This window comes from Perognathus longimembris, chromosome 8, assembly GCF_023159225.1.
Source record: "Perognathus longimembris pacificus isolate PPM17 chromosome 8, ASM2315922v1, whole genome shotgun sequence".
In the NCBI taxonomy this organism is placed as follows: domain Eukaryota; kingdom Metazoa; phylum Chordata; class Mammalia; order Rodentia; family Heteromyidae; genus Perognathus; species Perognathus longimembris.
In genome coordinates this window covers 28,411,206-28,429,823 of record NC_063168.1, presented here as the reverse complement: position 1 = coordinate 28,429,823, position 18,618 = coordinate 28,411,206, and the positions used below count along the sequence as shown (strand labels likewise).

The 18,618-nt window shown below is 48.5% G+C and overlaps 3 protein-coding genes across 3 annotated transcripts; 1 reads left to right on the top strand and 2 right to left on the bottom strand.

Annotated features, from left to right (window-relative positions):
* Positions 1-302: 302 nt before the first annotated feature.
* Positions 303-4,493, top strand: Mogs (mannosyl-oligosaccharide glucosidase). Its single transcript, XM_048352783.1, has 4 exons — positions 303-1,140; positions 1,317-1,543; positions 2,034-2,230; positions 2,456-4,493. The coding sequence occupies exons 1-4, from the start codon at positions 795-797 to the stop codon at positions 4,197-4,199; spliced, it is 2,514 nt and encodes an 837-aa protein (XP_048208740.1). The 5' UTR covers positions 303-794; the 3' UTR covers positions 4,200-4,493.
* An 83-nt stretch (positions 4,494-4,576) lies between these two features.
* Positions 4,577-7,290, bottom strand: Wbp1 (WW domain binding protein 1). The gene is made up of 4 exons (XM_048352786.1): positions 6,732-7,290; positions 5,724-5,826; positions 5,415-5,591; positions 4,577-5,246 (listed from the first exon to the last, which is right to left on the bottom strand). The coding sequence occupies exons 1-4, from the start codon at positions 6,798-6,800 to the stop codon at positions 4,789-4,791; spliced, it is 807 nt and encodes a 268-aa protein (XP_048208743.1). The 5' UTR covers positions 6,801-7,290; the 3' UTR covers positions 4,577-4,788.
* Positions 7,291-7,427: 137 nt separating this feature from the next.
* Positions 7,428-10,809, bottom strand: Ino80b (INO80 complex subunit B). Its single transcript, XM_048352785.1, has 5 exons — positions 10,655-10,809; positions 10,250-10,442; positions 9,919-10,037; positions 9,587-9,756; positions 7,428-8,041 (listed from the first exon to the last, which is right to left on the bottom strand). The coding sequence occupies exons 1-5, from the start codon at positions 10,710-10,712 to the stop codon at positions 7,511-7,513; spliced, it is 1,071 nt and encodes a 356-aa protein (XP_048208742.1). The 5' UTR covers positions 10,713-10,809; the 3' UTR covers positions 7,428-7,510.
* Between the last annotated feature and the right edge of the window lie 7,809 nt (positions 10,810-18,618).

The following is an 18,618-nucleotide window of genomic DNA, read 5'->3' as shown; positions in this document are numbered from 1 at the left end:
TCTATGTACCATTCCCACTATTGCACAAGAGGAAAAATTGTAAGCTGAGTGGAGATGTGACTTTTCTGAAGTCACAGGCAAGGTCTCAAAGACATAGCTGGGACTGGATGCCAGTCTTTCTTGTGGGTCCTCTCTTGAAGAAAGCAGGGCTGGGAATAGGGTTTAGTGGTAGAGTGCTTGCCTTGCATGCATGAAGCCCTGGGTTCAATTCCACTATACCACATAAAAGGCTGGAAGTGGTGCTGTGGTTCAAACTGTCGAGTATTATTAGCCTTAAGCAAAAAAAGCTCTGGGACAGTGCTCAGGCCCTGCGTTCAACCCCAGGCTTGAGGGGGGAGGCGGGGAGAAGGGAAGAAAGCCAGAATCAATGTACCAAGTGAGGGTTCGAGGTTAGCACTACCTAGGTCTGAAGTCTGAGCCAAGTTAGATGTGCTTGTTAGGGCACCATTTTCTACAACTACTGGAGTCAGCTTCTAGAACAAACAAAACGCTCGGAGAGATGAGGTGTTTCCCCGCACTAGGCTGGGAACAAGTAACCCGAGCCGGGAACAGGTTGAGTGTACGAGGCCCCACCTCCCTCCAGTCACAGAGGTTCCGGGTTCCGGCACTGGATCTGACGTGGCGGGGCGGGACTTCCGACAGAAGGTGTAGTGGAGCGGGAGCCGCGCGCCGCGGGTGCTGTGGACCCGACAGTGGTCGCTGGGGCGCGCGGGCCGTGAGCCGGAGAGGCACGGCAGGACCTGTACTCCACCGCCTTCTTTCCGCACTGCCGCCACGCCGACCTCCGTGCCGAGATGGCTCGGGGCGAGCGGCGGCGCCGCACTGCGCCGGCTGAGGGACCGCGGACAGTTGAGAGGGCGGCTCGGGGCGGTCCAGGGCGACGGGACGGCCGGGGTGGCGGAACCCGGGGGGCGACGATGGCCGTCGTGGTCCTGGTTCTGGCTGTGGCTTTAGCTCTGTCGGGACGTTGGATAGTAGCGTGGCACCGGGCGCAGCGGGCAGTCACTCTGCACTCGGCGCCCCCAGCACTGCCCCCTGACTCGTCCAGCCCCGCCGTGGCCCCAGACCTCTTCTGGGGCACTTACCGCCCTCACGTCTACTTCGGCATGAAGACTCGCAGCCCGAAGCCTCTCCTCACCGGTAACCGGGCCTAGGGGCGGGCGGCAGGTGACTCTTGATCTGGCGCCCAAGCTTCCCGTCATACTAAGGGTGGGGAGGCGCGGATCATGAAAGCTGTGGAGAGGGATGACCCGAAAGTTCTCGGAGTCCCAGAGGGACTGCGCTCTCCTTGACTTACACGGCCATTCTACCCCCAGGACTGATGTGGGCGCAGCAGGGCGCAACCTCAGGGATCCCTAAACTCAGGCACACGTGTGAGCAGGGGGACGGCGTAGGTCCCTTTGGCTGGGAGTTCCACGACGGCCTCTCCTTCGGGCGGCAGCACATCCAGGATGGGGCCTTAAGGCTCACCACTGAGTTCGTCAAGAGGCCTGGGGGTCTACACGGAGGGGACTGGAGCTGGAGAGTGACTGTAGAGCCTCAGGTCAGGGCCTCAGGATACCCTTTCCTCAGCCCAGACTCCCTCCATCCTTCCCTTACTGCCAGCAAATGCAGCCTGAAATGAGGATTGACAGCCAGGGCAACGAGTCTGCCTGCCTGGCTTTGGTCCTACATTATGTCTCACTACCTAAGTCTACCACCTCTTTAAGTCTTCAATTTCTTTATTTGGAAAGCAGTGATAATAGCATCATCACCTAATTCACAAGATTGTAAGACTTAAATGAAATCACCTGTGTCAAGTTCTTAGTACAGGGCATAGCACATCAATACTCTCCATTCCCAGAGAGCCTGTTCACGGCCCTAAAACCCATTCCACTGCTTGTACCCAATTATTGAGTTGAGTGGTGATTCTCAACACTGCCAAGTATATGTTAGTCCATGTTATTCCTGCTTGAGATCCTTTTCCCTCACTAAACCTGATTCTCAAAAGAATGCCATTCGAGTGCTGCTGTTTTCTGTTCTTGGTCACCTAGGCTTCAGGTACCTCTGCCTTCCCCTTGGTCTCCCTGTTCTTCTATGTGGTGACAGATGGCCAGGAAGTCCTACTACCAGAGGTTGGACCTAAGGGGCAACTGAAGTTCATCAATGGGCATACCAGTGACCTTGGTGACTTCCGATTTTCTCTTCTACCACCCACCAGTCCTGGAGACACTACACCCAAGTATGGCAGGTAAATGGGGAAGTGTGGGGTAGGAGTAGGGGTGATATGCATGTAGACTTGGCTTGATTCTGTTTCCCCTGGCCTAACTTATTTTCACCAGTTATTTTGTATTATCCATCCCCATGTTTCCTATACTGTCAAGGGTGCCATCCTGACTCCTGATTACCTATTTTCCTTTATAATCCTACTCCCTCTTCCTGAATAATATTTCATATTTATCTTCTTGCCTTCAAGCTACAATGTCTTCTGGTCCTCCAACCCAGGATTGCCTCTTCTGACAGAGATGGTGAAGAATCGCCTAAATAGCTGGTTTCAGCATCGGCCCCCAGGGGCTTCTCCTGAACGTTATCTTGGCTTGCCTGGATCTCTGAAGTGGGAGGACAGAGGCCCAAATGGACAAGGGCAGGGACAAGGGCAATTCTTGATACAGCAGGTTACACTGAAAGTCCCATTCTCCATGGAATTTGTGTTTGAATCGGGCAGTGCCCGGGCAGGAAGAAACCCAGCTCTGGGTCAGCTGGCAGGCAGCCTGCTGACCCAGGCCCTAGACAACCACACTAAAGCTTTCCAAGAGCACTTTGAGAAGATCTTCCAGCTAAAAGAGAAAGGCCTGATCCCTGAGGAGTTGACTTTAGGTCAGGTTGCCCTCAGTGGCCTCCTTGGTGGGATTGGTTACTTCTATGGACAGGGTCTGGTATTGCCAGACATGGGAGTGGAAGGATCAGAGCAGAAGGTGGACCCAGCCCTCTTCCCGCCTGTCCCTCTTTTCTCAGGGGTGCCCTCTCGATCATTCTTCCCACGAGGCTTCCTTTGGGATGAGGGCTTTCACCAGCTCCTGGTCCAGAGGTGGGATCCACGCCTCACTCGGGAGGCCCTAGGCCACTGGCTGGGACTGCTCAATGCTGATGGCTGGATTGGGCGAGAGCAGATACTGGGAGATGAGGCCCGAGCCCGGGTGCCCCCAGAATTCCTAGTGCAGCGTGCAGCCCATGCCAACCCTCCAACCCTGCTCTTGCCAGTAGAACACATGCTAAAAGGTGGTGACCCTGCTGACTTAGCCTTCCTCCACAGGGCTTTTCCCCGCCTGCATGCCTGGTTCTCCTGGCTCCATCAGAGCCAGGCAGGGCCAGTACCACTATCTTACCGCTGGCGGGGCCGGGACCCAGCCTTGCCCACCTTATTAAACCCCAAGACACTGCCCTCTGGGTTAGATGACTACCCCCGGGCTTCACATCCTTCAACCTCAGAGCGCCACCTGGACCTGAGATGCTGGATAGCACTGGGTGCCCGTGTCCTGTCACAACTTGCAGAAAGGCTTGGGGAGGCTGAGGCTGCTGCTGAGCTGGGTCCCCTGGCTGCCTCACTGGAGGCACAGGAGACACTGGATGAGCTACACTGGGCTCCAGAGCTAGGGGTCTTTGCAGACTTTGGAAACCACACAAAAGCAGTACAGTTGAAGCCTAGGCCTCCTCATGGGCTGGTTCGGGTGGTGGGCCGGCCCCCACCTCGCTTGCAATATGTGGATGTTCTGGGCTATGTCACTCTTTTTCCTTTTCTGTTGCGGCTTCTAGACCCCAACTCGTCCCGTCTTGGGCCCCTATTGGATGTTCTAGGTGACAGCCGCCATCTCTGGAGCCCCTTTGGATTGCGGTCCCTTGCGGCCTCTAGTTCCTTTTATGGTCATCGCAATTCTGAGCATGACCCTCCTTATTGGCGAGGTGCAGTGTGGCTCAATGTCAACTATCTGGCCTTAGGAGCCCTCCACCATTATGGGCATCTGGCTGGTCCCTACCAGATCCAGGCTGCCAAGCTTTACAGTGAGCTACGTGCCAATGTGGTAGGCAATGTGCGGCGGCAGTACCAAGCCACAGGGTTCCTGTGGGAACAGTACAGTGACCGAGATGGGCGGGGCATGGGCTGTCGCCCTTTCCACGGCTGGACCAGCCTGGTCTTACTGGTCATGGCTGAAGAGTACTAAAGCAGAGATGGGAGAAAAGCCAGGCCACTCATGGTATTTTGAATCTGGAGACAAGATCTCTGGCCTCTGACCCTAGTCCCCCAGATGCCAGTAATTCAAACCTTCCTTAGCTCATCTCAGGTGTCTCCTACTGTCATCCCACACAGCCCTGGGGTGAATGTGAACTCAAGAGTCTATTTTTCTAAATAAAGTGGAAAAAAATGTAACCAAATTACTGCTTTTGCCAGTTTTGCCCCATCAAAAGGCATTAGTTCAGTTCAGGCCTTGGGGCTCCCTACTATCTTAAGGGAAGATGAGATAAATGGGCATTATATGTCCCTTCAAACAACAGTCAAGTCAAATACAGTTGTAATGAGTTGAGTTCTAGTTCACCCAAATTCACAAATGGCTGGTTCACATCTCTTTAATGAGATTAAAGGCTCCTGTGTATGTGTTGGGGGGTGGGTAAAGCTAGCAGTCTGCCAGTACTGCCCCCATCCCCAGGGCTCCTGCCCTTTCAGGTAGATTGTAGGAGGGTAGGGAGGGGCCAAGGAGGACTTGAAAACAGGGCTGTTTCTGGTGGCTAAGAAACCCATCTGTCCAAGACTACTTATGGTATATCTCCACTGGAAACCAGCCCCACAGGAGAGACCTGGAGCATGGGTTCTGGGGGCAGTGCACAAGGAGACTGGTCCTCCAGACCTGGTGGGGTGGTACTAACCCTCATCTCTTTGACTGGCTCACTTTCACTGGAGTCAGGACAAGGGCAGAGCTCAATACCTGAGTCACCGGTTAGGCGACGGTAGCGGCAAGAGGGAGGTGTGTGGGCAGGGCTCACTCCTGCCCCAGGCTCACTCTCCTGATGAGGGGGAGCACTCTGGTGGGAGGAAGCACCTTCCACATTTGTCCCCTCGCAGTGGGCAGGGCAGCTGGATGCAGAGGAACAGCAGGTGCATTCACTGGAAGCAGTCAAGGGGTGGCCAGGGGCCATAGTGTAAGGAGGTGGTGGTGTGCCTGGGCGATGAACCACATCCTCGTAGGCTGGGGGTTTGAAGGTGCTGAGAAGGCCTGTAGAGAAGAGAACAGTATGGGTGGTAGAAGGCAACCAGGATGGGAGAGTGTCACACTAGGGATAACAGGTTCCTTGAAATGTCTGCAAAAGGGAATGTGGGATAGTTCAGGGTCCTGATTTGGGAAGGGATACTAGTAGTGGACCCAGAGCCTCAAGCCACTCACGAAGGTCAAGCAGTGAACCGGTAGGAACAGGGCCAGGCCCATGGCATGCCCCATGATAGGCCAACAAGTTGATCTCACGTTGCCGCTGCTGTTGTTGTAGCCGGAGTTTAGCTCGTCGGTGGCGGAAGGCGCAGCAGCAGCTAAAGAGGATGAGGACAGTCCAGAGCAGCCAGAACCCTGCAGAGGGCAAGGATAATATATCTCAGATACCTCCCATGCAGAAAGGGGTCCTTAAAGGCTGGAATTATGAGGTACAAGGGGTGGGGGTGAGGCAGAGGAACCTGAGAATTATCACTCTTGGAGACTCACACCAGAGCTCATAGTAGTAAGTGCAGCAGCCAGTCTCCCCACAGCAGTGACCACTCTCACAGAGGTAGGGCTGGTTGTTCACACCTGGGCACAGCTCTCGAAGCTGGGGGCAAGAAGGCACTTAGAACTAAGGGAGATCTAGCTCAAGACACAGTTCACTCCCGACTCCTGCATGCACATACACAATCCCACCCTGTGAGCCAAGGTCATCTTGGAAAGATGCTGAGAATGGGGGATAGATAGTAAGCGGGTAGTCAAATATCTTCAGGGTTGTCCATGTGGGAGATTTGGATTAGAAAAAAAAATCAGACTAGAAAACAAAAATATGAACAAAGAAAAAGATTTCTGTTGTGCACATTCAAGACTTCTCTTAGTCAAGCCTGTCACCCTAGGGTGCTTTCTGTTGAGACAGTGTGAGCTATTTTAAAGCCTCAGACAACAGGGAGGGATTTAAGGTCACTTCCAAAGCTAAAATGCGTCCATCAGCCCTTACAGACTTGACACCCTCACCCTCCCTTAGATCTTTCCACCCGTGGCTCTCAGGTTCCCTAGGGTGGAGGAGAGGCAGTGTGAGGCGCAGAGCAACGCTTCCAACGAGATGGGATTACTGTGGGTGATAAAGGATGGCACCAAGGCACAAGACTGGGTGCCATCTCCTCTCCAAATTGCTCCCTTAAGAGAAAACGCTGGACTCTGTTGTGACAATAGGCACACAGAAAAACATCACAAATAACTGTTGCAAGACAGAGGGAACCTCACTATGTTTCTGGTCACTGGAGACTCTGCAAGCTTCCACGGCAGCCATGGGATGGTGTCTATGAGGCTGCAGGTAAAGTCAACTGCATCAACATTTCAAAGTTTAGACAAGGAGTGAAAGGGTCATGCTTAGGAACTTCACAGCACCTTTGGCTCCGTAAGTTCCTCCCCTGACCTGCAACAGGAAGGGATAGGATAGGGGAAAGCGAAATAAATGGCTGTCGTGATAGGCTTTTGGAGCTGTTGGGATACCTGATGTTGCGGCGCCCGAAGTGCCCCCCAGGCCTCCTCGCTGCCGTTCCCGCTGCTGGCCCGAGCCATGCCTCCACCTACAGCCCCCTGAAGACCACAGCCTCCTCTACCGCCAACTGCCCCGCCCCTGCCACCTCTACCGCCACCTCCATAGTCCCTGCCCGGCCCATCTTCAGTGCCGCCACCATCGCTCCGCGGCCGGAGCTTCCATCCGGGGGAGAGCTCAGCCAACTAAAACCTTGGTGGCCTAGTTCAGCCAATCACCATCGCCCATCGACGGACCGGCCAATAGGAGCAGAGAAGAGGGTTCTCCCTGTGACCAATCCACACCAGGGCCGCCTCCGCTCTCCCAGACAACAAGAGCTTGCACAGACAAAGAGTGGGGGGGGGGCGGGGGAATGGCTCAACCAAGAGCCCTGACTGACAGCAACAACAGCCAATTCAAACCACAGAACAGGCCTTGACTTATCCACCAATGGGAGACCATTCAGGAGAGCAGAGTTCTCGGGGATTGGCTCGAGCCGGATTTCCCACCTGGGTGGAACAGAAGAGGTTTGGAAGAAAGTCTACCCGAGTTCGGTTGCAGACTTGCTGGGCTTCTAGCCGACGTTCCTAAGCCCCGGGGAGGACAAGTTGCGTGTGCCCAAGATTCGTCTTCCCGTATCCCCTCTTTCCCCAATTCTGTACAGACAGAAGCGCCGGATATAATTTAATAAGTGGGAGAAGACAAGGAAAACCAGGCATAGATGGGGGTGTAAAGTCCGGGTTTGGTAAGAGCCTTAAGTAGCCAAAAGGGGGGATCCAGGGCCTTCGGGTCCCCCCAGCCGCATCTGCAGGTTGATGCGGTAACACTGAAGACTGCAGAGTGCCTGGCCCGTTCGGGAGCAGGCGTAGCGGCGCGGGTGGGGGCAACCGGGGACTGAGCAGCGAGGAGGGGGGCCCGGAGCGGGTGGCCGCTGAGACAGGGCAGCGGGGGCAGGGACGCCAGGTGGGAAGGAAAGAGTGGAACCCTGTGCCCCGCTGCAGTAGCGAACCATGGGGGCCGGAGCTGCGGCGCGCCCTCCCCGCCGCTCGCCCCGCGCCGTCCCCCGGCCTCCGCGGCCGCTGGGCGCCGCAGTCTTGGTGAGGCGCTCGATCGTCTGGTTCTTGTGTTCCTCCGCTCGCCGGGCGGCCTGCAGCCGCCGCTTCCTAGCCCGCTCTTCCCGCTTCAGCAGCATCTCCTCTGTGAGGGCAGGGGCCGGGCAGCCCGCAGGCACCGGCAGCGGCAGCGTGGGCGAAGGCTGACTCCGCGCCTTCTGGAGCAGTGCTCGCTGCGGGGAGAGTGAAGGATGAGGAGAGCCGCCAGGTTTCGGGAGGGGAAAAGAGGGAACATGGAGAGTAGGGTCTTGCAGTCTAGGCATTGGCAGGTGAGAATTAATAAATACCCACTTTGGGGGCTCTTACTATATAGCTTCCTCCCAGGTCTCACATTCAACTGTATCTCCCTGACTCTCTAGGGGAAAAGAGTTCCAAAATTGTACCACCTTCTCTCAAGTTTTCGTTTTTAATTAAAAAGAAACCTCGATAGCATCAATTGAATAATCTCTCTCTCTCTCTCTCTCTCTCTCACACACACACACACTTTTTTGTTTTGTTTTTTCCTGCCAGCATTGGGGCTTGAACTCAGGGCCTGGAAGCTGGTATTTTTTGCTCAAGCACTAGCTTTACCACTTGAGTCAGGTTTCACTTCTAACTTTTTGGTGGCTAACTGGAGATAAGAATCTCACAGACTTCCCTCTACCACCTGGCTTCAAACCACAATCCTCAGATCTCAATCTCCTGAGTAGCTAGGATTTCAGACATGAGCCACCGACTCCTGACTCTCAGAATTATTTTTGATTACTTTTTTTCATTCAACCCCCCACCCTTCCCAACATAACCACTAACAGTGTGTGTGTGTGTGTGTGTCTATGTGTGTGTGCAACAGGATTTGAACTCTGGGCCTTGAACCTGCTTAGGTGCCTATCTTTTGAGCTATACCTTCAAGTTGCTTTTTGCCTGTTAATTGAAGTCTCTGGACTTATCTGTCCAGGCTGGCTTCAAACCTCAATACTTGGATCACAGCCTCATGAATAGACTATAGGAGTGGGACCTATAATCCTGTCTAAAATCCTATCTACTGGACAATCTCCTGGCTTCTATCCCACCCTCCTGCTTCTATCTCATTCTCTATATAAGAGCCATTATCTATATATTATAATGAAATATGTTATTTCTCTGCATACAACCCATCAGTGTCAGCCACATTTTCCCCTCTTCTTTACCTTGCTTGGCAAGTTTTAGTCTCAGGATTTTTATGCCTGTTGGCCTCTTTGCCTGCAAAGCTCTTGTATTGAAAATGTTTACCTTTTCAAAAAGGCATTCCTAACTACTTTAATGTTTGTTTATTTATTTATTTGCCAGTACTGGGGCTTTAACTCAGGGCATGAGCACTGTCCCTGGTTTCTTTTTGTTCAAGGCTAGCACTCTACCTCTTGAGCTGCATCACTACTTCTGGTTTTTTCTGTTTCTATGGTGCTGAGAAATCAAACCCGGGGCTTCATGCATGCTAGGCAAGCATGCTACCGCTACGCCACATTCCCAGCCCATCTATTTTATCACGTACTTTTTGTCATAAATTCCACATTTTAAAAATTGTTTATTAACTTATGTGCCACCATCCCTCAAGGGCACAATACACAGAATAACAGATCCATGCGAACAGAAACTGTTGAGGTCTTTCTGCATTCCCATTGATAACCTCCTGCCAAAGTAAGTGGGACATGGCAAGTTTCTCTCTCTCTCCATTTATCTCAGTAAAGAATGAACCAACTTACCTGTCTAGCAGTGAGAAGCCGCTCATTAATCTCCTTCTTGAGGTCTCCATTGTCATCCAGCTCCCCTTTCTCCAGGGCATCCAGCCACCTTTGTTCCTCTTCTTCCTCCTGCCCCCCTAAGCTTCCTGACAACTCCGGAAGTGGGGAGGGGGACAGATTACTATCTTCATCTAGGAAGGAAAATTTAAGAGATAAAAGTTGAGTTGTTCAAAGAATTCTCAAGTGGCCAGGTTAATACTGGGATATTCAATATTATCCACTTCAAACCATCCTCCTTCTCTTAGCCGAGTATAAGAAGAAACCCAGTTTTCCCACCTCCAGTTCCTTCTCACCCAGCCAGGCTCGGTACTGCTCTAGAGGAACTCCTTCCATAGGTTCCTCTTCATTATCCACCACCATCAAAGGAGAGGGTGATCGAGGACCCTCAGGGATCACAGTGAAGGTAGGAACACTGCAGAAAAGCAACGGTAAAGTGAGCAAATGTGTCCTCCTGCTCAGTAGCTGCAGACAGCCTTTCCAATCCCTGTGGATCTTTGCTGTCTTGATCTGGGCCCTGAAATCAGTACCAATACTGTCTTCTAGAAAGCCCATCCACCTTCCCACTTCTCTGTTCATCTGCTCCTAAAAGTTCCCCAAGTAAAATCTTTACCCCCTTGGCCTCACCTCTTGGTGCCCAAGACCTGCCCACCGAGCTTAATTTTGAGTTTCAGCTGGGGCTTGGCAGAAGAGGACTGTGTCAGCCCAGCATCTTCTTCTTGATGATGTTTCTTCTTATGCTTCTTCTTGTGCTTTTTGTGTTTTTTCTTGTGCATTCCATGGCCGTGAGCAGCAGCCAGGCTCAATTCCAGTGCTTCCCCTGTGAGAAGACAGCCTGTCAACGGTGTTCGACCTAACCCCGGAATTAAGATACACCCCAGAGGGGTCCCACTCTTCCCGAGTTACTACCTGTTACCATAACAACAACACCGCCTTTTTCCTCCTCACCAATGATTAATTGCCCAGGAAACCCGGAGGAGCGAAGGAGGTTCCTTTTCCAAGAAGACCTCAATTTGATCGACCCGCACTTACCCGGCTCTGGGGCCTCCATCGCCCCGGGGGTGCTCCCGCGCCGCCACAGCTTACTCATGGGGTCCTGTAAGGGAAGGGGGCTGGAAATAGTCGGCACACATGCCGCATACCTTTTCCGCCCCGCGGAAATACTGACTCCAGCAAAAATAACCGGCTACTTCCGGTGCGCCGCCGCCATGATTGTGCGGGGCAGGCTTCACAACCAAAGCCTTCCCTAGGAAACCACGGTGCTTCCAACGAGAGTTCCACCCAAATGGGGTCGCACGCTCCCAGCGTTCCCAACAGAAAGAAATGTGGCTTTTAAGACGATGATTTTGCTGTTTTGTTCTTCATGTTGTACTGAGGAGCTCAGGGCCTGGGTGCTGTCGGTTTGCTTTATCACTCCAGGCTAGCGCTCTACTACTTGAGCCACAGTTCCCTCCTGGCTCCCCCTTCCCCCCAACTTTGGTGGTTAATTGGAGACAAGAGTCTTAATTGGAGGCTTTCCTGCCAGGCCTTGAACTGCAATCCTCAGTCATATCTCAGCCTCCTGAGTAGCTAAGATTACAGGCATGAGCCACCAGCACCCACCTGTGTTTTCATTTTTTTTTAAAGTATAATATAGATTAGTGTGTATATATACAGAAAAAAAATTGAGGAACTTGTGCTGGGGATGTGGCCTAGTGGCAAGAGCGCTTGCCTCCTATATTTGAAGCCCTGCGTTCTATTCCCCAGCACCACATATACAGAAAATGGCCAGAAGTGGCGCTGTGACTCAAGCGGCAGAGTAGCCTTGAGCAAAAAGAAGCCAGGGACAGTGCTCAAGCCCTGAGTCCAAGGCCCAGGACTGGCAAAAAAAATTAAATAAATAAAAATAAAAAATTGAGGAACTTACTATGGTACTGTTAATTTGGTTTTATTTAGAGGGTGGAGTTAGGGAACTTTCATTATCTTGGTCTTATAATAAACTATAGCCAGAGTATGTCATATTTGTAATTAAGAAAAAAAACATTTACATGTGCCTACTTAAATATACATGCATATCTGAACACAATAACTTCAGTAAACAAGGAAAGAAAGCCACTTATTTAAGGGATACTTCAGTTTAATCAGTATCAAGAATCAATGGACAATTACGTCTGGAAATTCAATGTAAAGTTATTGTGATCAAGATTAAAAGAATGGACTTTGAAGTGAATCAAGCTTGTTATCATATCCCAGTTCCAACATTTATTAGCTATGCAACATTGGGATCAAAGTTATTTAAACTCTGAACCTCAAATTCCAGCTTTGTGGGATGGAATAAGATGTTTTTCACAGGGCTCTTTCAAGGAATAAAGCAAATCAATAAGTAATTTAGGTAGCATTGGGTGAAGAATTGACTCCCACCTTATTGCCTCAGGCCCATACAGACACCAGGCCGGAACTTCAACCTGGGAACCTGCTTTGATATGCAGGCACCAGGCAAAACCTCTATGGGAACCTGCTTTGATATGCAGGCAGGACATCTCACCTAGGCCCAGCTGTAAACAGCCCTTTGTAGGCCAAACAGAAAAGCCTCAACTTCCTAGACCTAGTGGCCTTTCAATAACCTGCCTCCAATAAAAACAACCCTGAGATACAACCTCACTCCAGTTAGAATGGCCTCTACTCTGACCTCAGGCAACAACAAATGCTGGAGAGGGTGCAGGGAAAGAGGAACCCTTTTCCACTGTTGGTGAGAGTGCAAATTAGTACAACCACTTTGGAGAACAGTATGGGGGTTCCTCAAAAAGCTCAGCATAGACATACCCTATGACCCAGCCATACCACTCCTAGGCACCTATCCTGAACAACAGGTCTCAGTCAAGGACTGTTTATTGAGGAACAGTGAGGGCCACAAACCTTCCTGCAGGTTTGGAGGTTGTGCTAGGGGGTGAATTTGGGACCAGGCTTATAAGGGGTCTGAGCAAGGAGTCAGAGGTTAATGAAGGAGCCACTAGGTCTAGCAAGTTGGTGCTTTTCTGTTTGGTGCACAAAGGGTTGTTTACAGTTGAGCCTAGGTGAGATGGCCTGCCTGCATATCAAAGCAGGTTCACATGTTCAGGTTTTGCCTGGTGTTTGTATGGGTCTGAGGCAATAAGGTGTGTGTGTGGGGGGGTGTCAATCCTTCATTTTCCATCTTTGGATACTAGAAAGAATGGGCCTAGAGGGGAGGGGAAAGTCCTTTTATATAAGATCTTTGCATACCTAAAAAGAATGGGCTGGCAATAAGGCAAGAGGAGGACATCAAAGGGATCCACATCTGCAAGGAAGAAATCAAACTATCCCTATTCGCAGACGACATGATCTTATATCTGAAGGACCCAAAAAACTCAGTCCCCAAACTCCTACACCTAATAAGCCATTTTGGCAAAGTAGCAGGATACAAAATCAATCCACAAAAGTCAGCAGCTTTTCTGTACACCAGCAATGTAAAAGCAGAAAAGGAAATTATGGAAACAATTCCATTTACAGTAGCCAAAAAAAGAATAAAGTACCTAGGGATCAACCTAATCAAGGACGTGACAGACCTATTTAATGAAAACTATAAAAATCTAATAAGGGAAATCAAAGAAGACACAAGGAGATGGAAAGACCTCCCATACTCATGGGTAGGCAGAATCAATATAGTGAAAATGGCCATATTGCCCAAATTGTTATACAAATTCAATGCAATCCCTATCAAAATCCCAGTTACATTCTTCACTGAAATAGAGAAACCAATCCATAAATTCATATGGAACAGCAAAAGACCTAGAATAGCCAAAGCAATTCTAGGCAAAAAAAGGAGTGCAGGACGTATCACAATACCAGACTTCAAGCTCTACTACAAGGCCATCATAACAAAAACAGCATGGTATTGGTATAAAAACAGATCGGAAGACCAATGGATTAGAATTGAAGATCCAGAAATAAAACCGCACTCTTACAGTCAGCTGATATTCGACAAAGGAGCTAAAGACATACAATGGAATAAACATAGCCTCTTCAACTACTGGTGCTGGGAGAACTGGGCAGCCATATGCAGAAAACTCAAAAGTAGACCCAAGCCTATCACCAGGCACCAAGATCAACTCAAAATGGATCAAGGACCTCAATATCAGACCTGAATCCTTGAAACTACTGAAGGACAGAGTAGGAAAGACGCTAGAACTTATAGGCACAGGAAGGAACTTCCTGAGTAGAGTCCCAGGGGCACAACAAATAGGGGAAAGACTCGACAAATGGGACTACTACAAAATAAAAAGTTTCTGCACAGCTAAGGACATAGCCACCAAAACAGAAAGACAGCCAACGATATGGGAAAGAATCTTTACCAGCACAGCAACAGACAAAGGCCTAATATCTGTCATCTACAGAGAACTCAAAAAACTAAGCCCCTCCAAGCCCAATAAACCAATTAGGAAATGGGCAAAGGAGCTAAAGAGAGACTTCACAAGAGAAGAGATAAAAATGGCAAAGAAAGATATGAGGAAATGTTCAACATCCCTGGTAGTAAAGGAAATGCAAATACAAACAACCCTGAGATACCACCTCACTCCAGTTAGAATGGCTTATATTCTGAACTCAGGCAACAACAAATGCTGGAGGGGGTGCAGGGAAAGAGGAACCCTTCTCCATTGTTGGTGGGAGTGCAAATTAGTGCAACCACTTTGGAGAACAGTATGGAGGTTTCTCAAAAAGCTCAATATAGACCCTATGACCCAGCCATACCACTCCTAGGCATCTATCCTAAACAGCAAACCCCAAGATATCAAAAACATATTTGTACTTCCATGTTTATCGCTGCACAATTCACAATAGCCAAAATGTGGAAACAACCCAGATGCCCCTCCACAGATGAATGGATCCAAAAAATATGGTACCTATACACAATGGAATACTACATAGCGATTAGGAATGGTGAAATATTGTTATTTGCAGGGAAATGGTCAGAATTTGAACAAATAATGTTGAGCAAGACAAGCCTAGAACACAGAAAACAAAGGGGCATGATCGCCCTGATATATGACTGTTAAGATGGGGTGACGGAGACACAGTAGAGACCAGGTCTGTGAAACCAAAAACTGCTTGTCAAATGGTATTTCCCACAGGATTGGGTCAGCGACCCAACAGTATGTAACTAAAACCAAACAACTACTCAACATATAAAGGTCAAAAATTGACCTCTCAGTGGAATACAATAGCTCAAAAGCTATGTATGTACGTTCATATAAGACTACTGTCGACATATTGTCTAATGTCGACATTACATTTAAAGCCCTAGGTGAATGTTTTTGGGAGTAGGCCACATGGCTACTGTATATGTTCTTGGTACATTGTATATTGTATATATGTCTACCTGACCTAGGGAAGGGAAAGAAAAACAGGGTGTAAGATATCACAAGAAATGTACACACTGCCCTACTATGTAACTGTACCCTTTTTGCACAACACCTTGTGAAAAAAATTTTGTTTAATTAATAAATAAATTACAAAAAATAAAATAAAATAAAAAGAATGGGCTGAGAGGGGAGTAACATGGAGTTCTGAGAACAATGCAGGTTCCCATCAGATGTCTGTCTGCCCATCTCACTAGTGATCATGTTAAACTTGATTACTTGGTCAGGGTAGCTTCTTTTGCTGTATATCACCATATTTGCCTTGGTAAATTATAAGTATTTGGGGAGAGAATATTCTGAACAATCCAATATTGTGTTCTTCATTGAACCTCCACTCATCTGATTAATACTTTTTTTTTTTTTTGGCCAGTCCTGGGCCTTGGACTCAGGGCCTGAGCACTGTCCCTGGCTTCTTCCCGCTCAAGGCTAGCACTCTGCCACTTGAGCCACAGCGCCGCTTCTGGCCGTTTTCTGTATATGTGGTGCTGGGGAATCGAACCTAGGGCCTCGTGTATCCGAGGCAGGCACTCTTGCCACTAGGCTATATCCCCAGCCCTGATTAATACTATATAAATGAATTATACAACAATAATTACCTAGTGGTGATCAACATTTATTATTTACACATATTAGCATTGTACAATAAAGAAGAGCTTTCATTTGCATTTATCTAGGTATGATGTGTTCATTTTTATTACCTTTAAATACACAGGAGTTTTATTCAACATATCAATTTTGTGTGTGTATGTGTGTGCTGTTCCTGGGGCTTGAACTTAGGGCCTGGGCACTATACCTTGGCTAGTTTTTGCTCAAGGCTGGTGCTCTACCACTTGAGCCACACCTCTATTTCCAGATTTTTAGTGGGTAATTGGAGATAAGAGTTTCAAGTACTTTCCTGCTTAAGATGGCTTTGAACCACAGTCCTCAGATCTCAGCTTGGTGAGCAGGTGGGATTATAGGCATGATCCACCTGTGCCCAGCAACATATTAGTTGATGAATACAATGCATCTTGATCAATGTCATCCTTCCATATTTCTCCTCCATCTCCCAATCCCATCTCTCCACTCAAGTTTCCAGGTTTATTATTTATTTATTTGGTGACAGTACTGGGGTTTGAATTCAGGACTTTGTAATTGCTAATCGTGTATTCTACCACTTGAGCTATGCCCCTAAGTCCCGGAAATTTCTTAGATTTGTTTTTGTCCTTTTACTGGGGCTTAAACTGAGGGTATCACACTCTTGGTTGGCATTTTTGCTCAAGGCTGGCACATTACCACTTCAACCAAGCCTCCAATTTTAATGTATTTATATATTAGCACAGCTTCCCACTAGTCAGTGGGTTTGTTTTGTGCTGGTGCAGGGGATTGAACTCCAAGCCTCATGTTTTCACTCAGCTTTTTTTTTTTTTTCTTTTTTTTTTGCCAGTCCTGGGCCTTGGACTCAGGGACTGAGCACTGTCCCTGGCTTCTCTTTGCTCAAGGCTAGCACTCTGCCACTTGAGCCACAGCGCCACTTCTGGCCATTTTCTATACAAGTGGTGCTGGGGAATCGAACCCAGGGCTTCATGTATATGAATCAAACACTCTTGCCACTAGGCCATATTCCCAGCCTCACTCAGCTTTTTGGCTCACAGCTGGTACTCTACCCTTTGAGCCATACCTACACACTTTCTTTTCTGCTGGCTAATGGGGGATGAGTGTTCAGGATTTGTCTGCCTAGGCTGGCTTTGAATTGTGATTCTTAGATCTCAGCCTCCTGAGTATGTAGGATTGTAGATGGGTACCGCTGGGTACCCAGTGTAGTCAATGGGTTCTAATTCATTGCTATCATGATTTTATATTGTTAGGGTTGACCTGAAAACTGGAGTAACTAAATATAAGTTTTAGTGTTAAAATTATAATGGCTTCTAAGCCCTGGTGATGACTCCATGCTAGAGGCCTGCTGTGAGACTAGTTTCTTGTAGTTTGACATTTAAAAATATAGGGAGCACTTGTTCCCCTCTGTACCTGGGTAGCAACCATGATAATGGACAGTAAAAAATGATCATAGTCATAGATTATAGAAATAACCATAATAGTAGTAGAAATGCCATGGTAACTGTTTACTTATGATTGAGTACTGTATTGTTTTAGCCCGCTCAAGCTAGCTTAGTGGTAATGGGAAAACATGGTTGCAATTGTTTAAATAAAGTTGGTACTAGGTCAGCCTGACCACAATATTCTGCTTCTGTAAACGGCTTGCTTAACCCATTTGTGACTTGCTCTACCCCCTGCCCTAACCCCTTGCATCAGTGCTATGTGACCACCTGTTGTCAATTCCTGATATCGAGGCCAGTTCCTGATATCAAAGCCAAAATAGATAACTGAAAGGGTAGATAGCCAATAGAAATAGGACAAGACTTGCTTGCTAAATGCCATCCAATCAAGTATCTGCCAAGTTGGAAATACCCTACCCCCATTGTAATCACAATAAAAACCTTGCCTATCTGAGGGTCTGGACTCTCAATCCAGATTCGCTGTGTCGGTGACAGTTGGGAGTCCAGGCTTGAGGCTCCTTGGTGGTCTTTGGGGATCGGAAATCTAGGCATAACAATATCAATGCTCAAATTTATCCTAGGTTTGGTCAGTGGTCATTCCTAGCTGACTTCTGTGTCTTTATGACATGTCTCAATCATTTTTTAGTACTTAAAAAAAAAACCCAAACTTCTAAGCTGGGCCCTGGTGGCTCACACCTGTAATCCTAGTTACTCGGGACACTGAAATCTGAGGATTGCTGTTCAAAGTCAGCTCAGGCAAGAAAGGCTGTGTGAGACTCTTATCTCCAGTTAGTCACCTTAAAACTGGAAGTGGTGCAGTGACTCAAAGTGGTAGAGTAGGGGGCTGGGAATATGGCCTAGTGGCAAGAGCGCTTGCTTCCTACACATGAAGCTCTCGGGATTCCCCAGCACCACATATATGGAAAACGGCCAGAAGGGGCGCTGTGGCTCAGGTGGCAGAGTGCTAGCCTTGAGTGGGAAGAAGCCAGGGACAGTGCTCAGGCCCTGAGTCCAAGGTCCAGGACTGGCCAAAAAAACAAAAACAAAACAAAACAAAAAAAACCAAAGTGGTAGAGCACTAGCCTTCAGCAAAAATAAAAAAAACAAAAACAACTCAGTGATAGTACCTGCGCCCCGAGTTTAATCCCCACAACCAACAAAATAAATAAACAACTTTATAACACCACAAAATGTTCTAGTTTCATTTTGTACTCTCTGTAGGTAAGGAATGAGAATCTTGTCAGGCCAGGCAGTAGGAATATAAGGCTGTGGTTGTGCCAAAGCCACACAAAGTCATGCCACAGGAACTTGATCATTTCCTTGATGCAGATGCAGAGAGTATATCATAAATGATCCCTGGGTCTTATTAGCACTTCAAGATTCAAAGTCCAATTGAGAACTTCCATTTGTTTACCTTAGACCAAGGGTCTACCCCTTGGAGCTATAAAGAAGTGAGAGAGAAGATAAAGGCTCTAGCTGCCATCAATTAGTAGTCTCCTATGGAAGATTGTGCAGAAATAGGAAATCATTTGAATCCTGCACGATC

What these genes read in the sequence shown, in the direction of transcription:
- Wbp1 (XM_048352786.1), bottom strand. Translation starts at nt 6,800, where the DNA reads ATGGCTCGGGCCAGCAGCGGGAACGGCAGCGAGGAGGCCTGGGGGGCA. An exon ending in TTCGGGCGCCGCAACATCAG is followed by an intron (nt 5,827 to 6,731) that starts GTATCCCAACAG and finishes TCTTGCCCCCAG; the next exon opens with CTTCGAGAGCTGTGCCCAGG. An exon ending in TTACTACTATGAGCTCTGGT is followed by an intron (nt 5,592 to 5,723) that starts GTGAGTCTCCAA and finishes TGCCCTCTGCAG; the next exon opens with GGTTCTGGCTGCTCTGGACT.
- Ino80b (XM_048352785.1), bottom strand. Translation starts at nt 10,712, where the DNA reads ATGAGTAAGCTGTGGCGGCGCGGGAGCACCCCCGGGGCGATGGAGGCC. An exon ending in CAGGTCTTGGGCACCAAGAG is followed by an intron (nt 10,038 to 10,249) that starts GTGAGGCCAAGG and finishes GCTTTTCTGCAG; the next exon opens with TGTTCCTACCTTCACTGTGA. An exon ending in GGCTTCTCACTGCTAGACAG is followed by an intron (nt 8,042 to 9,586) that starts GTAAGTTGGTTC and finishes CTCTCCCCGCAG; the next exon opens with CGAGCACTGCTCCAGAAGGC.
- Mogs (XM_048352783.1), top strand. Translation starts at nt 795, where the DNA reads ATGGCTCGGGGCGAGCGGCGGCGCCGCACTGCGCCGGCTGAGGGACCG. An exon ending in CCCGAAGCCTCTCCTCACCG is followed by an intron (nt 1,141 to 1,316) that starts GTAACCGGGCCT and finishes TTCTACCCCCAG; the next exon opens with GACTGATGTGGGCGCAGCAG. An exon ending in GAGTGACTGTAGAGCCTCAG is followed by an intron (nt 1,544 to 2,033) that starts GTCAGGGCCTCA and finishes TTGGTCACCTAG; the next exon opens with GCTTCAGGTACCTCTGCCTT.